Source organism: Miniopterus schreibersii, assembly GCF_964146895.1.
Source record: "Miniopterus schreibersii genome assembly, chromosome: 15".
In the NCBI taxonomy this organism is placed as follows: Eukaryota; Metazoa; Chordata; class Mammalia; order Chiroptera; family Miniopteridae; genus Miniopterus; species Miniopterus schreibersii.
In genome coordinates this window covers 31,102,033-31,121,046 of record NC_138115.1, presented here as the reverse complement: position 1 = coordinate 31,121,046, position 19,014 = coordinate 31,102,033, and the positions used below count along the sequence as shown (strand labels likewise).

General features: G+C 34.8%; 1 protein-coding gene across 2 annotated transcripts in view; it reads left to right on the top strand.

Moving 5' to 3' along the window:
* The window catches only part of DNAJC13 (DnaJ heat shock protein family (Hsp40) member C13), a 95,525-nt gene that overhangs the window by 44,631 nt on the left and 31,880 nt on the right, over window positions 1–19,014 (top strand). For both annotated transcript variants that reach the window (XM_081159902.1, XM_081159901.1), the window contains 14 exons: window positions 560–713; window positions 2,528–2,631; window positions 3,187–3,346; window positions 4,496–4,558; window positions 5,701–5,802; window positions 7,435–7,539; window positions 8,345–8,547; window positions 9,583–9,667; window positions 11,757–11,911; window positions 12,635–12,680; window positions 14,499–14,653; window positions 15,996–16,197; window positions 17,886–18,001; window positions 18,556–18,634. In XM_081159902.1, coding sequence (XP_081016028.1) covers window positions 560–713; window positions 2,528–2,631; window positions 3,187–3,346; window positions 4,496–4,558; window positions 5,701–5,802; window positions 7,435–7,539; window positions 8,345–8,547; window positions 9,583–9,667; window positions 11,757–11,911; window positions 12,635–12,680; window positions 14,499–14,653; window positions 15,996–16,197; window positions 17,886–18,001; window positions 18,556–18,634 — 1,729 coding nt within the window. The remainder of the gene's footprint in view (window positions 1–559; window positions 714–2,527; window positions 2,632–3,186; window positions 3,347–4,495; window positions 4,559–5,700; window positions 5,803–7,434; window positions 7,540–8,344; window positions 8,548–9,582; window positions 9,668–11,756; window positions 11,912–12,634; window positions 12,681–14,498; window positions 14,654–15,995; window positions 16,198–17,885; window positions 18,002–18,555; window positions 18,635–19,014) is intronic.

The window sequence follows — 19,014 nt, the reverse complement described above, 5'->3', positions numbered from 1 at the left end:
TTCATCCCCAGTCCAGACTTGTGTGCAAATTTATTACAATGGTTAAATTATTCCAGGAATAAAAGGAAAATATTTTGAAAATATCAATCAGAGCTTGGCAGTTTAGCAATATTCTTTCATAGGTAGTTTATAAGGTTCTAACCTAGAATGTTGCTCATCCCACATACTTCACACCCAGTAATCCAGAAATTCTTATCTTCCCCAGCTTGAAATTTGATATCTGATTATAATTATTTTCTGGCTGGAATTTATATTAGCAATAAATATTGAAATTGAAATATCAGCTCCTTATTTTGAAAGTCACACAGATTTGTTTTATAGTCTGAGTTCATTTTCCCCCAACATTTTATTATGAAAACTTTCAAACATGCAGAGAGGGTAAAAGAATTTTACAGTGAATACCTATATATCTAGCACCAAAATTCTACCATTAACATTTTACTGTACTTAATTTAAAGAAGTTTTATTTGCTGAAGTTCATTAATTGTACTCTTTTCTTTATAGATTTTTGTTTCACGTTTATTGCTTCCTACTATTTTCTGATTATATGTATGTCTAGGTTTGGCCAGGACCATGCCAAATCAAACCTAATTTGGAATTTCAAAACACGAGAAGAATTAAGAGATAGTCTTGAATCTGAAATGAGAGCATTTAATATTGATAGAGAGCTTGGTAGTACGAGTGTGATCTCCTGGAACCACCATGAATTTGAGGTAAATACAAAAAAGTTTACTATTTATAGTATATTAGTTTTTTAAATAAGCATGCATTATTTTGGGAGTGTTTTAAATTTATAGTTATATAACATATATCCTTACCTTTCCCTCTTAATTTTATGAAGGACACTTTGGAAAACTTTAATCTTTGCATGAGACAAAAATTTTCAAAAAACACAATTTTGTTAACTCAGTTTCGTACCTGGGAATCGTGTAGCAGTTTTAATAAATTTGATTCTGTGCATCCAGATCTGTTCTTTGCTTGTTGTTTTTTCCCTTTAGATTCTTTCTCCATGGAAACATAGCCTGTTCTCCTTGTTCTTTGTAGCTTGTTTATTTTTTTCTGGTAACTTGGTTCTGAATGTGACCATATTTTGCTGTTCCATTAAAATATTGATGTGAGGAATGACAAAACAAGAACAAGAAACACTGTGGTAGATAATGTTGTTTGCATGTGTATAATTTAAACTTATTACAGTTGTAAATTTGAACATGTTTGTGGCCCTGTAGCCTTTGATCTTTAACCCAGCTGCATTCCCAAAACATGTAATGATTTGATTTTGCTCATTTACTCCTCCTTGAAAGATTCTCTTTACTTTGGTTTTGGGAATCCATATTCTCCTGGATTTGTTCCTCCACTGGCCACTCCTCCATATTTGCTCATGTTTCCTTATTTCCCCAACTGCTAAATGTTTGTTGGCCCCAAAGGATCAGTTCATGGACCTGTTTTCATTTATAATCATTGTTTCAGTGATCTCATCTATTCTCATGGCTTGAAATGTTTGTTGTGAACTGGTGGCTTCCTTATTTTTATCTCCTGCTTCCACTTTCTTTCCTAGGCTTCATACTTTTATCCTGTAATTGGATATCTAACAAACATCTAGAACTTAGCTCTCATTCTTTCCCCAAGCCTACTTCTCTTGCAGTCTTTGTGATCTTGGATAGTGGCTTCTCATTATTTTTCTGGTCAAAACCTTGAAATAATTTTCTTTTATACTACAAATCCAATTTGTCAGCAAGTCCTATTCAGTGCACCTTCAAAATTTTTCCAGTACCCAACCCTCTTTTTTGTATGGGATTGTAGCAATCTTGGCTTCCACCCTTAGCTCCCTACAATTCATTATCAGCATAGCAGGAGTGTGATCTTGTTAAAATGTGAGTAGATTATGTCATTTCTCTGCTCAAAGCCCTCTGGTGTTACTAAGGTTTCCCATCTCACTTAGCAAAAACCTGGGTCCTTAAAATGACTTACAAAACAGGATCTGTGTACCCCCTAACCACAAGCATTGTTTCTTTGATCTCACTCTTGCTCCAACCACACTGGCTTCCCTGAAAACACCATATTCAAGTTCTTGACTTAGGCTCTTTTTACTTGCTGTTCCTCTGCCTAGAACATTTTTTCCCTGGATAGCCTTACAACTTGTTTTCTCATCTCCTTTAGGTCTTTTCCTGAATGGCATCATCTGAGTGGGCCTTCCCTAGCCATCTTATTTTAAAATACACACACACACACACACACACACATTCTCCTTCTCTTAAGCCTTCACGGACACAATGTAGTGCTGTGAATTTTCATTAAGTTTTACATTCATAAAATTGGTATATAATTCCGACTCTTAACATTTAACTGAAATAGTCACAATAATAATGAATTACCAGCTATTTTAAGAAATGATTAATTTTTCCCCCTGAATTTAAAAGCTGCCTTATCAAGAAAAGAAAAAAGCTCTGACAATTTAATAAATGATTATGTGGAAATTGCCAAAAATCTATTGTAAACTAAAGTACGGAATTTGCTTTTATTAATAAAGGTTAAATATGAGTGCCTGGCAGAGGAAATCAAAATTGGAGACTATTACCTGAGATTACTGTTGGAGGAAGATGAGAATGAAGAAAGTGGATCAATTAAGAGATCGTAAGCTCCTCTTCATGTCTGATTACAGTAGTCTCCCCTTACCCGCAGTTTTGCTTTCTGTGGTTTCAGTTGCCCACAGTCAGTGGCAGTCCAGAAATATTAAACAAAAAATTGCAGAAATAAACAATTCAGAAGTTTTTGTTGTTCGCCGTGTGAGTAGCATGGTGAACCCTTGTGCTGCCCCGCTTTGTCCCAGGAATCACCCCTTCGTCCTTCATATCAACGTTGCGTTTGCTCTCTGCCCTCTAGTCACTTAGTAACCATCTCAGTTATCAGCTATTTTGAGGAAGAGAGAGACCATATTCACATAACTTAATTAGAGTATATTCTATTTTATCATTTATCTTTTTGCCTAATTTATAAATTAAACTTTATCATCGTGTGTATGTATAGGAAAAAACATAGTATATACAAGGTTTATTACTATCTGGTTTTAGGCATCCACTGGTGATCTTGGAACATATCCCCCCAGGATAAAGGGGAGGACTACTATGTATTTGTTTTCACTGTTAGTTTCATGGCTAATTTTATTGTGAACTTTCTTTTTAAACCTAGGTATGAATTTTTCAATGAGCTCTATCATCGTTTCCTGCTCACCCCAAAAGTAAACATGAAGTGTTTATGTTTACAAGCCCTTGCTATTGTTTATGGCAGATGTCATGAAGAAATAGGACCTTTTACAGATACACGATATATCATTGGAATGTTAGAGAGGGTAAGGATATCATTTGAGGAAACTGCTATTTGGTAGTATCATCAGGGTACATGTTAAATTTTCACATCTACATTTAAATTCTGTTTGATTGCCTTGTTACCATAACTTTCCTCATGAATTTTCCTGTAATTTACATTATACTTAGCTATATATAAGTTAGATGAATAGGAAAATAACTAATGGGCTGTCCATGTCAGTTTATTTTTTTCAACTGCTGCTTTTGAGTGACTTTAGCAACCTGTTTGTCAATCTTTAAGTATGGATGAGCTGGACAAGCGTGTAAAAGGAATAGTGACTTTTAGAGTTGTATGTACTCTTCAGTACTACAATGATAACCAATAAAAGGGAAACCAGTTAGCACCTTTTTTATATTTTAGAAAGTTTGTCATTTCATACTTGAGCGTGGTGGGCGGAAAAACAGATTGATCAGTTCATCCATCGTGCAGCTCAGATTTGACTTACCTAGCTGTTTCAGTGTATGCACTGCGTTCTTTCATTTGTGTTTGCATTCTTCCTGTACTTACTAATGTAAGTTTTAGAGAACTGCTCTAGAACCATTTCACCAGTTTTGCAAGTGGTCATCGATGCTTGTAATAAATGCATCAGCTGTAGATTAGAAAACTGATTCCGGATAAGGTCACAAAGCATGCCTAAAAAATAACATGACCGGGTGAAATTCCGTACTGTTTGCTGCTACGGCAAACTCTCGCTCATTGTTACTCTAGTGAACCCGAGTCCCTGTGGCATAGCTTTTGCATTTTAGGCAGGTACATTTTCCTTCTTGTTTGTATTCATCACAGTGTGATTTATGTGAAACATCATTAATCAAGTCTTTAGAATTTTTACTTAATTCAGGGGTATTATTTGTGCTAATTCATTTATTTCAATTTTTACATATATTCTTAAAGTTATATAGTAATCTCTTTATGACTTTTAAAATATCTGCCTTTGTAGGGATTAGAGGGTATATAAAATTGCAGAGACTAAAACATTGAGGAATTGTAATAATTGACAGTGTTCTCTGATTTTCTTAATGCTTAAAAGGTGACCTTATTTCTTACTGGCTCTTGGTTGATGGTTGTCCGGTGATGGTAGTGTGTGAGCTTGTGTTTCTGTCCCCTTCTGACAAAACCCTTACTTTTTCAATAGTGCACAGATAAGCTTGAACGGGACAGACTGATCCTCTTCCTCAACAAGTTGATCCTTAACAAGGTACGGGATTTCTGCGTAAATGCTGTTATTTCCAAAGTCACCTGGTGTGTAACAAAAAGATAAATTATTACAGTTTGAGTTAATTATCCAGACATGGTTCTTTTCTAATAATCTTTTTAGATCAAAAAGCTTTGTGTGTGCTCAGCTCCTAAAGGGAAACATTTTTGCCATATATTCTTTACATTCTATCCTAATATTACTGACATTGATTAAATTAATGGTAAGAAAATCCTCAGTGAAGAATAATGAGGGCTGAGATCATTTACTGATTTTATTTGGGGAATCTTTAAGGTCGGATTTTAAGTAAAGTAAATGCTCAACAAAAAATGAAAGTTTTTAACTTCTCAGTCTACATTTTGATGATATATTTATCACTATACATTTTAATTTATCAGTATACATTTCAAGTAATTTGAAAACATAAAATGAAGAGTTACTTTAGTTCTTCACATTTTCTTTTGAAGACCTTTTAATAGATTTGTGCTGATTTCTAACAAGAATTATATAGTTGGAATATATAACAATTCACCATTGCATGATGTTGAAATGAAGTTTGAGGTTTTTAAAATTTAATTTTTGATACTAATACTAACTTAGTTTTATTCTTACTTTTAGTAAATAATGCAAATGCTCTAAAATGAAGTGTAATTAATAAGTTCTAATAAAATTTAAATTATAATCTCTTCCAAACTTCTAACAAATTACCAGTTTTATCTTAAGTTTACAAAAATACACTGGCACATTAAAAGGTTTTTTTAATATACCAGTTTTTATTTCTGATTATAGAACAACTTTTTATTAACAAAAAGGCCTGGGAAAATGCAGGATAATGTACATGGGTGTTATTCCTGCCAGGCTTTAATTCACTTGCTTATTTTTATTTTTTATTTTTTTCTTTGCTCATAATTTATTTAAGTAAAAATTTTTTAATGTAATCTATTTGTAATATATCTTTGGCCTTTTTATTTTTATCTAAATTCATGTTCCTTGAACACAAAATTTGAAAAATACCAGTTAATACCACTTGTATGTTAATTTTTCCAAAGAGATTTCAAATATTCTCTTCTTGGAGAGCCTTTTAGGTAGTAGTACATGGTGGAGAGAAAGATTTTAGGTTATGTAGACATGTTTTTGTCTCCTAGAAAAATGTTAAGGATCTCATGGATTCAAATGGAATTAGAATCCTCGTGGACTTGCTTACCCTTGCACATCTCCACGTAAACCGAGCTACGGTACCACTGCAAGTATGTATGCTTATCTAGATTTTACAAGTTTTATATTCTTGGAGTACAATTTTAGGATCAAAATAATCATAAAAATTTGAAAATATGTCAATATATGTGGCCATGAATGTAATTCTACAATAATTATAGTACTAATGCCTGGGAGATGAAGTCACACAAAAATGTTAGAATAATTTTAAGAACTGATGACCCAGTTTTATTTTTTCAATGTGTCTTTTGTCTTTTAAAGTAACTGCATCTCCAGTGTGTCTTATTTTGAGGCAACGCAACCTTAAGGATTTAAACGGTATTTGTCATTTATGTAACTAGAACTTTTAGCATTGACAACCACTAAGAATATACATTGAATCTGGAGACCTTCTTGAAACCAGCCAGTAAGAGGACAGAGCTGCCAACCTCTACTGAAAGGCCTCTTCTGATACCTAACTTATAGAAGCGATCTATACTTAGCTCATTGGAGATTTGTGTGTGTATGCTATGCTTTGTTTTTGTTTAATCTCTTAGCAAGGAGATGCGTCATTTTGAATATTTAGACTATGGCATTTTCTATTATCACATATGTGTAATAGTAATCATGACGCTTGTATAGCATGACAGTGTACCAGGTACTATTCTGGTACCATAATATGTTAATTTTAAGTCCCCAGTAGCCCTCCCATTTCACAGCTAAGGAAACTAAGGAACAGAGATGCTTAGTATATTGACTAAAGCCAATGAATAAGGGACAGAGCCTAAGTTTGAACCCTGAAGTCTCTGCTATTGACCACTTCGTTATCCCTCCCTATATGAAAGCTGATAGTTACGAGTGTATTTAAAAACCACATTTTAATATACTAATTACATAAAAATTTTATTTTAGATTTTCAAAAACATTCATATGTAAAAGTGCAGAAGAATTATCTAGTGATGGTAGTAGATTGAAACTAAGTGTTTAAAACCACTAAAACTTTCCCGCTAGCATTTTTTTTTTTTTTTTAATATATCTTTATTGATTTCAGAGAGAGGAAAGGAGAGGGAGAGAGAGAGACAGAAACATCAATGATGAGAGAGTCATTGATCGAGCCCACAACCTGGGCATGTGCCCTAACCGGGAATCGAACCCTGATCGCCTGGATCCCAGGTTGTTGCTCAACCGCTGAGCCACGCCCGGCCGGGCCCCGTTAGCATTTTAACTCTTCGATCAGATGCTTATTGAAACTTTTAGTTAGAGTGAGTTTTTCTCTCAAAAGAAGAACTTTAGTATTTTGAGCATTGTGGTTTAAGGTTAACGGTATATGTTTATTTTTATAGCTATTTGCAGTATTCTTTGCTACCAAAATTTTAATGCCCTGAGAATTTATAAGTGACCCCCAGGAATGTAGATGTCTTTGAATTTAGCTTAGATTGTCAGGTGAATGTAGGAACCCATTTACTTTAAATGCATATTAATAAGGAAGTCACTATTTTTTAGACTATTAGGTTAGGCATCTAACCCTTACCTCTTAAAATAAGGTCTCTTAAATTTTTAGGTGAATTTCTAAAGGAATAAAACCCAAGAAATTAGTACTATACTGTGTAACTTTTTATGACAACTGCCCCCTTAATTTTCTGCTTTGAAAAATAACATTTTTTTATTATTATTTTAAAACTTAGAGCAATGTAATTGAAGCTGCTCCAGATATGAAAAGAGAGAGTGAAAAGGAATGGTACTTCGGCAACGCAGACAAAGAAAGGAGTGGCCCGTATGGATTTCATGAGGTATGTGTCTCAGAGAAATTTTTCATGAAAGTCTTAGCCTGCCTCACTCCCCTGTGCTTAGCACACTTGGAGATACTAGAATATTTTAAAGTTATCATTTTTAAAGCTATCAAATATTTTAAAGCTAATATTTGAATTACTATCATCAGCCCCAAGGGCTCTGCCATTCCATTTCCACATGAAGTATTAGATGACTTCCATTTCTAGAGAAACACACACACACAAACACACATACAGTCGTGTCTTCAAACCTTAGTGTTTAAAAGTACTAATGAAGGTAGCACTCAGGCTTTCAATGAATTTTATATAACAGTTGCTACCTTAATAATTATGTCAAACTATAATGCTTTTTTTATGGTATGAACAGGAAATTTTAACATGCAGTGTGAAATTTATTAAAAATTGCCTGTACAGTCCAAAGGCAATTTCTATCTTAACATCTGTTGATGTTTGATCCTGCCCTCCCATTCTTAGCCTCCCAGTCTCAGTCGAATTTAACCAAAAATAGTTTTATAGAAGACTACACTGTCTGTTGTATAATTGGGTCATTTTACACTCTGCCTAGTGTTTTATTTTTTCCAGTGTTTCTTAAACTCTGCAGGTTGACCAGCTAAAAGGTTATTTTCTTATATTAGTAGCCAGAGTTGGGTTCCTGGAGGCCTGTCAACAGTTGTTGTTATTCTTTAATAGCGAACTTGCATATTTATTTCATAGTTTGGTATGTATGTACTATAAAATAGAAAGCAAACCCTTTCATTTTGCTTTATTTGTCTGTCTGTATCAATGGTCCCTTGCTTTCATTTAGATGCAAGAATTGTGGACCAAAGGAATGTTAAATGCAAAGACCAGATGCTGGGCTCAGGGCATGGATGGATGGCGACCACTACAGGCAATTCCTCAGCTTAAGTGGTGTCTGTTAGCCAGTGGGCAGGCTGTGCTAAATGAAACTGACCTTGCTACCCTTATATTGAACATGTTGATCACAATGTGTGGATATTTCCCAAGCAGGTAAAATGTAATTGAACATTTCCATGGTAAACAGGGACTCTTAAATATCATCGTCTCCCCATTTGTAAGGATATTTTCCCTGTGATGGCATGGGATTACTCTGGTGACTTAGAGCAAAGATGTCCCATTTATGGCCTTGGAGGAATGCTGCTTTGAATTTTGGAGCTTTTTTGAAAAAGAAATAAATAATTTGTAAATTGTATTGATAAAGTAGGTATAAAGCATCTTTCTCCGGGGGACTTCAAATAGTGGTATTAAATTGAGGCTTACTAGCTGCATTCTAGCAACAGTAACAGTTGTCAGGTATGTACTTTTGAAATAAGCATACTGTAGTCTGTAGTTAGTGGCAGGCACCAGCTCCTGACCTGTCAGGTTAGCCATTCCTGGTGTAAGAACATGAGTCTAGGCCCACATCTTGCCCCACCTGACAAATGAAGGTGAGAATTTGTTACCCAGTGATAATTGTAATTATGACCCTTGAGTGAAACTTTTTAATCTTTATCAAATATTTGCATATATATAATTTCGTTTTACTATACTAAAGATATTTGAGATGGGAATTACTGAGAAACTGTCAATTTTATAACACTTGAGGCTTTCGTGATTCCAGTTCTCCTTTAAATTTAGATCAGACATAATGTAGCATTAAATTAAGGCTATACTTGGAAAATATTGAGAGTAGGTAAATTACGGTAAATTTATGTGACACAGTTTGATATGCCCTTTGGGGGGAAATCTCCACTGACAGTGTTGGACAACACCAAGTTTAATCAATTAAAAATAATAAATAAGAGTCTCTGGCTCTTCTAGGGTACTGTTTTTCAAGGAAATCTTATGGAAGGAAATGAAGTCATATTAAGCAGCCAAATAGATTTAAACCAAAATACCTAATCATGTTCCCAGCTGTATGAGAGCTTAGTCTTCATTAACAAAAAAGTAAGGTAACATGCTTCATGCCTAGTAGAATGTCATATGCTCTAAACATACAAATTTTAATAAAAGTATTAAAAGTTGACCTTAGAAAATGTTTTCTAGGGATCAAGATAATGCCATCATTCGGCCTTTACCCAGAGTGAAAAGACTGCTATCAGACAGTGCTTGCCTTCCCCATATTATTCAGGTGAGTTACTCTTATGTTATCAAATTTGGAATAATATTTTAGAATCATTTTCCTTATTTAATTTTATTATGAGCCCCAGTCATTGTTTCATTGTAATCTATTCCATTTTCAAAAAGCCTGAACCCTGAATTACATTTATTTCACTTAATCCTAATTGAGTTGATATTCTGAATAGACTGTGGAATGTGGAAGATTTGTATCTAAGAAGCTAAACATGGGAAGCCTCCGGACTCCAGAATTATTATCAAAAGGTCTTACTAATTACCCATTCTTAAAATCATACCACTGTAATAACTGAAAGGTGATGTGCTCTGGTTTGCTGTGGGTGCTTTTCTGTTATGGACATTTCTTTTCAGGTGCTCAAATGAAAGTGCACTGCAGTCATTGTTTCTTATATTCCACTACCCCCCTGGCCCCCAGACTAGAGGACTGTGCTGCTGCATGTGTAAGGTGGTGCAACGAGAGGCATTCATTTTCTATTCTAGACCCTCTCGGCATGTGGATGAAGGACCGTACCTGGAAAATTTAACTCTCACAAATGTTTTCCCAAGACTTATGAAACTGAAAGGAAAGAAGTAAATACAAACGCTGTTGAATTTCAGGCCCGGAAAGGATGATTGAAAAATTTTAAAAGCAGTGGTCAGCATAACGTGAAGCTTTGTGGGGCAAAGATCTCTTTTAATTAACAAAACTTTTTTAGTAATATCTAAATAATTAAGCGATTTAAAAGAAGAATTTTAATGATAAAAGTACCTCCTTTTAACAGTCTTTGCCTCCTATATTTTTTTAATACGGAGTTTAAAAAATATTTTTGAGAAGCTGTTTGTTTTTCCTTAATTTTCCGTATTACCCTGGGAGACCTTAATCTTTCTAAGCATGGTTAGGCAGTAGGAGTTTTCAGGACCATGATCTGTATTGGTTGGTACAGACTTTTTTACTTCATTTAAATTTAAGAGCAGTCACCAGTTTTACCATTTGCTATAGCTTCAGAATTTTTAGAGTAGTCTAAGATACCAGTGGATTCCCTACGTCTTCTGGTATACTCATAATTTCAAGTATTTGGGGTTTTTGTCTACTAATTTCCATATTTTTGTTAAAGTGATGCTAAGTTCTGTATTACAACCACTATTAACAGTAGGGAAAATCCTGTGTTACTATTATCTCAATTTTTCCTTTGCAAAATATGTCATAGTACCAAACACTTCAATACCTTTTTGAACAGGTAAGACACCAAAACACAGAGAAATTTAAATTATTCCCCTAAAGATACATAGCTATTCAGTCTCATATCTGAGCCTAAAACTTTGACCTTCTATCTGAGCTAATACTTACTCATAATTTTTTTTTTTTACTAGCAACATATGACCTCAATCTGGGGATTCTTTGGAAGTAATTGTTTATAGAAAATTGAAATGCCACTTTTATTAAGATAAAACTTACTGAATTTCTTTATCAAGTGTTTTATTCTAGCAATGCTGTATGATTTTTTTTATTAGCTCAGATTCTATTACTGTGATCTCACATACTCCCTTTAGTATTGCCAGCTCAGATATCTAGAGACCACATCTTTTGGTACATTCTGGTAGTAGAAATAGTACTTGTATTTGGTTACCCTTTTGCCTTCTACCTGCACTTGTAGATTTATTGTTTAGTGCTGTTTCACTGATAGCGTTCTCTGCTCTGTTCCTTGAGTTCTCAAGTATTCTTTGGGGGATGCTTCACTAAACTGAACTGAAAATAACCCAAAGAGTAGCTGCTTTTCTTTTTTCTTTTGTCATAAGATTCCTGCACTAGAAACAATTTTACCTAAAATCATGACAAAACAGCTTCAGACATATTTGGACTTTTTCTGAATAAGTTTTGATCAGTTCTTATATTTTATATCTCTGCATTAAATATTGTAAAATGAATCATTTTCAAATCTTTTTAGTCTGATAGACAAGCTTACTGAATCCCCAGGGTTTTTATTTTGTAACTTACTGCATATTAGAAACTATGACCTCAGCATAAGCAATGCATAAACCTAAAATGAATGATGATTTGCAAGTTTTTACAACCCAGTAACAAAAACATTTTATTTCTTTTTTAGCTACTGCTGACCTTTGACCCTATCCTTGTTGAGAAGGTTGCTATTTTGTTATGTCATATCATGCAAGATAACCCACAGTTACCTCGTCTTTATCTTAGTGGAGTATTTTTCTTTATCATGATGTACACAGGTTCCAATGTGCTTCCTGTGGCTCGGTAAGAACTCTAATGATAACCTATTTAAAATTATTGTTTGAATTGTACATGGAGTGATTAATTGGGGTGTGTGTGTGTGTGTGTGTGTGTGTGTGTGTGTGTGTGTATGTACCCATTGCTTTTATTAAAATTTTTGTAAAAGTATTTTATATGTCTGAAAATTTAGAAATTAGAAGAATAGGGGGAAATTACTCAGTATTATACCACTTTACCACATCTGATATAAAGAATTTTATCTAGTATTTTAATATATATATTTATATTGTGAATGCAATTTTACACTTTGCCTTTTTCTTAAAATTGGGTAATTTTAGCCCTTGCTGGGTAGCTCAGTTGTTTAGAGCATCATCCCGATGTGCCAAGGTTGCTCGTTCAATCCCTGGTCAGGGCACATACAGGAAGCAGCCAGTGGGTGCATGAATGGGTGGAACAACGGGTCGGTGTTTCTTTTTATCTCTCCCTTCCCCCCTCCTTAAATCAATAAATAAACCAAAAATAAATAAATATTTTTTTTCACATTATTATCTAACCTTAATATGACCATAATTTAAATACCTTTCTGTTAAGTTTTTGCCTTAATTAGAAATTAAACATTTTGGCGATCAGGATTTAAAAGTTGCCTTCTGTGGCTTTTATATATATATATAGACCTCATGTTTAGAAAACCAAGGTTACTAAAGCTAAATCATTTCCTGTGTCTGATACGTAATTTTTTCCCCCTAGATTTTTGAAGTACACGCATACCAAACAAGCTTTCAAGTCAGAGGAGGTAAGCCAGATGAATCCTCTGATTGCATAATTTCACACTGGGAAGCTGTCTTGGCAACAAAGTTCCTTGAGCTGTGTATGTTTATTAAATTATTAGCACTTGAGGGCAGATACTGTTTTATTCATTTTTTACATTGTAGTGCTTGCACATGAAAGTCTAAGCTAATATTTTTTAAATGAAAATAAATGTTGCCCATCAGACTTAATATTGAAATTGAAGATGTGGATTATAACATGACATCACTGTGAATATAACTTGTTCCCTTTGTGTAAAATTCGGGTTAATTTTCATAAATAATTCATGACATACCTGAGTCTCATATAATCAGTTAACATTCAGTACTACTTCAACTTTCTTTTTATTCAGATTCCAAGGTGGTGGAAGTGATGGTTGTTTTTTGAGGCTACTTAATTTTTTAAGTGCTTTCAAGTGTTCTTACCATTTTACTGAGGAGGAAAAATAAGAAACCAGAAAAAAATGAGACTAATTCAGGTAGCTTTGACAACCTGAAACTTTATATCTACATTTTCAGAGATATTTATTGTCCACACATAACTGAATTTCAATTTCATTAGGCTTTTTTCATGGACTGTTTGTTTTCAGATTTTATCGAGAGCAGAAGAATAAACCTGAACCAGACCATTTGTTAAGGAGACTAACCAAGGAATGCTATGCCACTTTGACACTAAACCAAACTGCATGCTTTATAGGGTAGCCAGTGAGCCCTAGAAGATAGTCTATCTCTCTGATAAAAACATTGACGCCCATGTCAGTGTAATTTTCACAGCTTTATACAAATAGAAAATGAGAATATAAAAGAGTTTTAAAAAATTACCTCTAATGATGTCACCTTAGTGTAGCTTTATGCATTTTGGGGCATAATTCTTTTTTCCTCTTTGTGCAGTTATGCATATGTAATCTTTTTTCAAATTTTATATGAGAAACTCTAGAAGTCATTTCACCTAACAATATTTTGAGTACAACAAAGCAGTGTTTATAGCAGAACTCTGGATGCAGGAATTACTAAATAATAGTATTGTAAAGAACAGAACAAGCAATCCTTCACCCAGAAGTCTAACAGGTAGTAAATTTATGGCTTTTATTAGCAAAAGGCTTAAAAAATTTTCATAGTCTAGTTTTTCTTTGCACTAAGTGGTAAAACCATGTCTGGGTTTTTTCCTCCCTGTCTCTTTGTTAGATCCTAGAGAAATAAGACATCCTCAGTTTGCCTAAAAGGAAATAAGAGAAGTACTTACTGTCTAGGATTTTATTTCCATCAGGCAAAGAAATGAGTTTAAAAACTTAATAAGATTAAGTATGATCACTTGGCCAGCCCAGAGACTGGAATTTTTAATACTTTGAATAGAAATTCTTCATCTGAATCCTAGCCACCCGTCATGAGGACAGACTCTTTAAGACCCTGATTTTCTGGATTTACTTGTTTTTGAAAACAGAAGCAGGTACAGGTGGGAGCTGCAGCCAGCAGTGTAACAGAATAATTGACGTTAATGTCTTCGCATCTTCCTTGTGTTGTCCGTTACTGTTATACATAGTCAAAGGCTGTTGGCAGCTCCTGCCACCAAGGAGTTTAAGACGGCTGCAGGCTGGATGGTGGTGGTAGTTCCACCTGGAGCTCTTGCCAAGCCAGTTTATACCAGAAGCCTTTCACTTCTCATTTTGCCATGTTTCTGTCTGAATTTCCAAAGCAGAAAAGCAATTTGTTCCAGTTGTTCTCTTTTCTTAAATGTTCGCCAGAAAGTTGAAAGATAGGTTTAGTGTTTCTGACTATATTTTGTTTTGTTTTATTTTATTTTAAAGTCGAAAGGACAAGATATTTTTCAAAGAAGTATACTTGGGCACATCCTACCAGAAGCAATGGTTTGTTACTTAGAAAATTATGCGTCTGAGAAGTTTTCTGAGATTTTTCTTGGAGAATTTGACACTCCAGAAGCAATCTGGAGCAGCGAAATGAGGTAAGTAGCCAGTGGGTTGTCTTTTGTACTCCGAATCTTTGCTTCCCGCTGTCTGGTTTGACCCGTACTCAGAAGCCTGCTTCCATGGGTTGCGTCATCTAAAGCTGTAGTAGTCCTTGGTGCCATACCTAGCGACAAGACCATTAAGCTTTTTTCAATTCTGACATGTTTTGACAAAATTACTGTGACCTTAACAGAGCTTTATAAAGGTAGACCCTATTATCACTAGTGCTTCTTAAGTCAGTGTGTAGAACAGGTATAATTTTAGGCAGTGAACTAATATATGTTTATGGAATATGTGTAGATAAAATCACGACACACTTCCTGGGTATTTGAAAATAGAATTGTACTTCATTAATTAAAAACTATGCCCATATAAAATGGAACATAACAGAGATATTCAAAGTCATTTTAGAACATTTAGAATGTTCTTCGTAGCCAAAACATTTTGACCTTAATCTAGAGATTAGGGTTCCTAATGAATGTCCTTGTTAGGAGAAGAATGCCTTAGAACAAGCCTGTGGAAACCTGGTAAAAGAAGAGGCCCAGAAGCATGTCAATGTAGGAAAGACCTGACACTTCATAGTTTCAGTGTCAAGGCCACCTCTAGAGAACCCTTCAGTCCTCTCAGCTGGATGGCAGTTGACCTTCTGAGTCAGTCATTCACTCTCCTTTGGCTGACTTCACACTCACAGTGCCACCTGCTGGTTATCATTTGGATCCTCCCATAGGTTGACCTGTAGGCTTGGCATGTGTTAGCCACCAGTTTGAATATATTCTGTATGATAGTCATATTTTTCATTGGGAAAAAATGTATAGGAATATAAATAAGTTTACAACACAGTTTTTCTGTGTAATATTTTTCTCCTAAAATTAATTAATATTCCTCCCCCATCTAAAAGATGTAACTCTGAGTACTGATCAAATCAAGTTTCTACTTTGCTGAGGGCCAGATCCCAGATTGTGATAAGTTAACAAGTAAATACCATGCAGTGAGCTGCTTTGAGGTGATAGCTAATTGAATTACCTGGCTCTGCCCATGTGCTTCATGCAGATTTCATACCATATGACCATCTCATGACTGATTTTTCAGCAGGAAGGACTAGCAATATCAGCCTTTTTCTCTATGGTCTTCTTTGTAGGTAGGTATTACAAATAAGTTTATATCCATTGAGAGTTTTTATATAGTAAGTTTAGAATACCCTGAGTAACATCCTCAGGGGATTCTAAATAATCGAGTTATTCTAAAGAAGGTTCATGTAATTATCTTGCCTGATTATCTAACCTTTTCTTTAAAATCAAATAATCCCTTCATAATGCTTGAAGATTTTTATAATTTTAGGCGCCTCATGATAGAGAAGATCGCTGCTCATATTGCTGATTTCACACCTCGTCTTCAGAGTAACACGAGAGCACTTTATCAATATTGTCCCATCCCAGTTATCAACTATCCACAACTGGAAAATGAGCTATTTTGTAATATTTATTACCTCAAACAACTTTGTGATACACTCCGATTTCCAGATTGGCCAATTAAAGACCCGGTAAGTTAGCAGATTAATTTGTGCCTTCTTTTAAAGTATAAAAATAGCCTCTGATCACTGCTGGGTATTTCTTCCTTCAATGATAAGAATATTACCTTTCTTAAGTATTTCCTCTTATTTTAAGCACTGTGTAACTCAGAGGATAGTTCAGTATATTTGGATACACACCAAACTGAAAGATAATTTTTTGAAGGAGTATTAGGAACTTTATAATCTTGACCTTCTGTGACAAAAACAAAACAAACTTAATTCCATGTATATAACACAGTTGTATACTATAATAGCTTGGTGGAAGCTTGTCTATATAGCACATTGACTAAGCTCACAGATGTTGGAGTTAGGCACTATGGGACTGAGTCTCAGTTTGGCCATTGTATACATTGCTTGACATAACAGTAGTACTGTTATGGTACTACTAGTACTACTACTACTTACAATAGCAACTATCTTATGTGGTAGTTAGGAGATTAAGTGAGAATTCACATAAAAAACACAGCACAATTCCTGGCACACATAAGGGGCAGTAAGTGTGACCTACTTATTTGTATAGTAGTATCTACTGCCTGCCTGTCCACAGTGCCCTTGCGACCCCTCCAGCTTGAGCCCATGGATATCTACTGGAAGCCTGGAATAAAGTAGGCCTGGCCTCCCATTATTGGACTGTTGTTATAGCAGAGGGAATACCATTATCTTTACCATCAAAAGGTTTCCGGACAATTGCCATTTGTACCAGCAGGCACTGCCACTTTACAGTGCGATGGCCACATGATGTCAGGTGGACTCTGCTATTTGTTCTGGATTCAACTTGAGATAGTTGAAAAAGTATGGGCTTTTTAGTCAGACCTAGGTTTGAATCCAGCTCCATCACTTACTAACTGGGAAACATGTAGCTATCTTAGTCTTAACTTGTTTTCATGTATTATTGAGATTTTATGCAAGAATTAAATCTTCTATGTCTGTAAAGCACCCTAGTTCCTTGGCATATAGGCATGCAGTAAATGCTAGCTCTCTCCTCACCTGCTACCCACATTACTTGTGTTCACCACCCCTTTGTTTGAATGCCTGCATACCAATAATTGTTGGACCACCTTAAGAAGCATGCCACCATATACTGCTTGTTTTCTTGCTGTAGCATATTATCTAATAATTTCAAAATTTTCTATACTTTGTGAAGTTTCTTTAATAAATATTACTTTAAAAATAGCCCTGGCTGGTGGGGCTCAGTTGGTTGAGAGTTGTTCCATGTACCTGAAGGTTGGTCGCCAGTTCTGTTCCTGATCAGGGCACTTACCCAGGTTGTGGGCTCTATCCCCAGGAGAGGGCAAGCAGGAGGCAGCCGATCGATGTTTCTCTCATCTAGGTCTCTGTCACCCTCTCTCTCTCTCCCTCCCTCTTTCCTTCTCTCCCTCCCCCTCCCCCTCCCCCTCTCTAAAAAAATCAATGAAAACATTTTTTACATATATAGAGAGGAATATAGCCCTGTAACAAATACCTTGCTACCTAACTATTCAACAGTGCTAAGAAGGAGATTTTGGTTATTTGTATTTCAGAAAGCTGTTAAATGGATAGCATGGATAGCCTAGAAATGCCAATTTAAATTAATATAGCACAAGAATTTTGTGTCTTACAAATTAAATTCTGAAATAGTTTTATTTTAATAGATATAAATTTAATCCTCTGTCTTTAAGGTTAAGCTTCTAAAAGATACTCTTGATGCCTGGAAGAAGGAAGTAGAAAAGAAGCCACCTACAATGTCAATAGACGATGCTTATGAAGTTCTTAATCTCCCTCAAGGACAGGGATCGTGAGTTATTTTCAGTATTATCTTCCCCCTTCCTCTTGCAGTTTGTGTTATGTGTGAGGAAGAGATTTTATAGCAATATGCCTGAGACACTAAGTGACAGATGCTTTGGAAAGATTGCAGATTCACTTTATCAGTGAAGTTTTATACTAGAATAGGTATGTTAGAAAAATAGCTTAAAAAACATTTTTTTAAGTATAGACTGAATTTCTACATTTTTGGCAAGGCTGATATGTTAAAATAACTTAGAATTATAGAGTTCAAAGTGATATTTTAGAAAATTACTTTTAAAATAATTTCTTAGTTCTTCAAACCCCAAATATAATTTTTTAATTGTAAGTGAATGATAACCTTGCATAGGAAAAATTTAGGTTTCATCTTTTATATGTAAAGATAACATATAAAGTATAATCTTAAATTTAACTGAGTTTGACTTGACACCTAGTATATGATCATGTACAATAAAGTAAGGTTCTTAAAATGTCATTTTAGATGATTGTGTAAATATTTTTTCTTGCACCTTACTGTATTCCTAAAACAATTTTCGTATATAACAGGCACGATGAGAGCAAGATCAGAAAAGCTTACTTCAGACTTGCACAAAAGTACCACCCTGATAAGAATCCAGAAGGAAGGGTATGTATTACCTTTGGAATTAGGACTTTTGGGTTGACTTCCTTTTACTCTATTAGTATTTTAGACAGAAAACAAATATACCCATCCTCTGTGCCAGTATCTGCCTCATAATATATGCCCAGTGTGTGTTTAACTTCTAGCCCATGTTTTCTGCGTGAACGTCCCTCCCTCAGTTTACCAAAAGCACTACCCTTGAGACTAGTAGCTTAGGGATTTTATTCTCTCCTTACCCATGTCTGTGTGAGAATTAATTCTAATTGGCAATCACGTGAATAATTGAAAGTTAGGATCGTGGTTGAATTTAATTCACTTGTAGGTGATGCCATTGCCATCCAGATAGCTTTTGTAATTTTTTTCCCTAATGCTATCCAATTTCATAT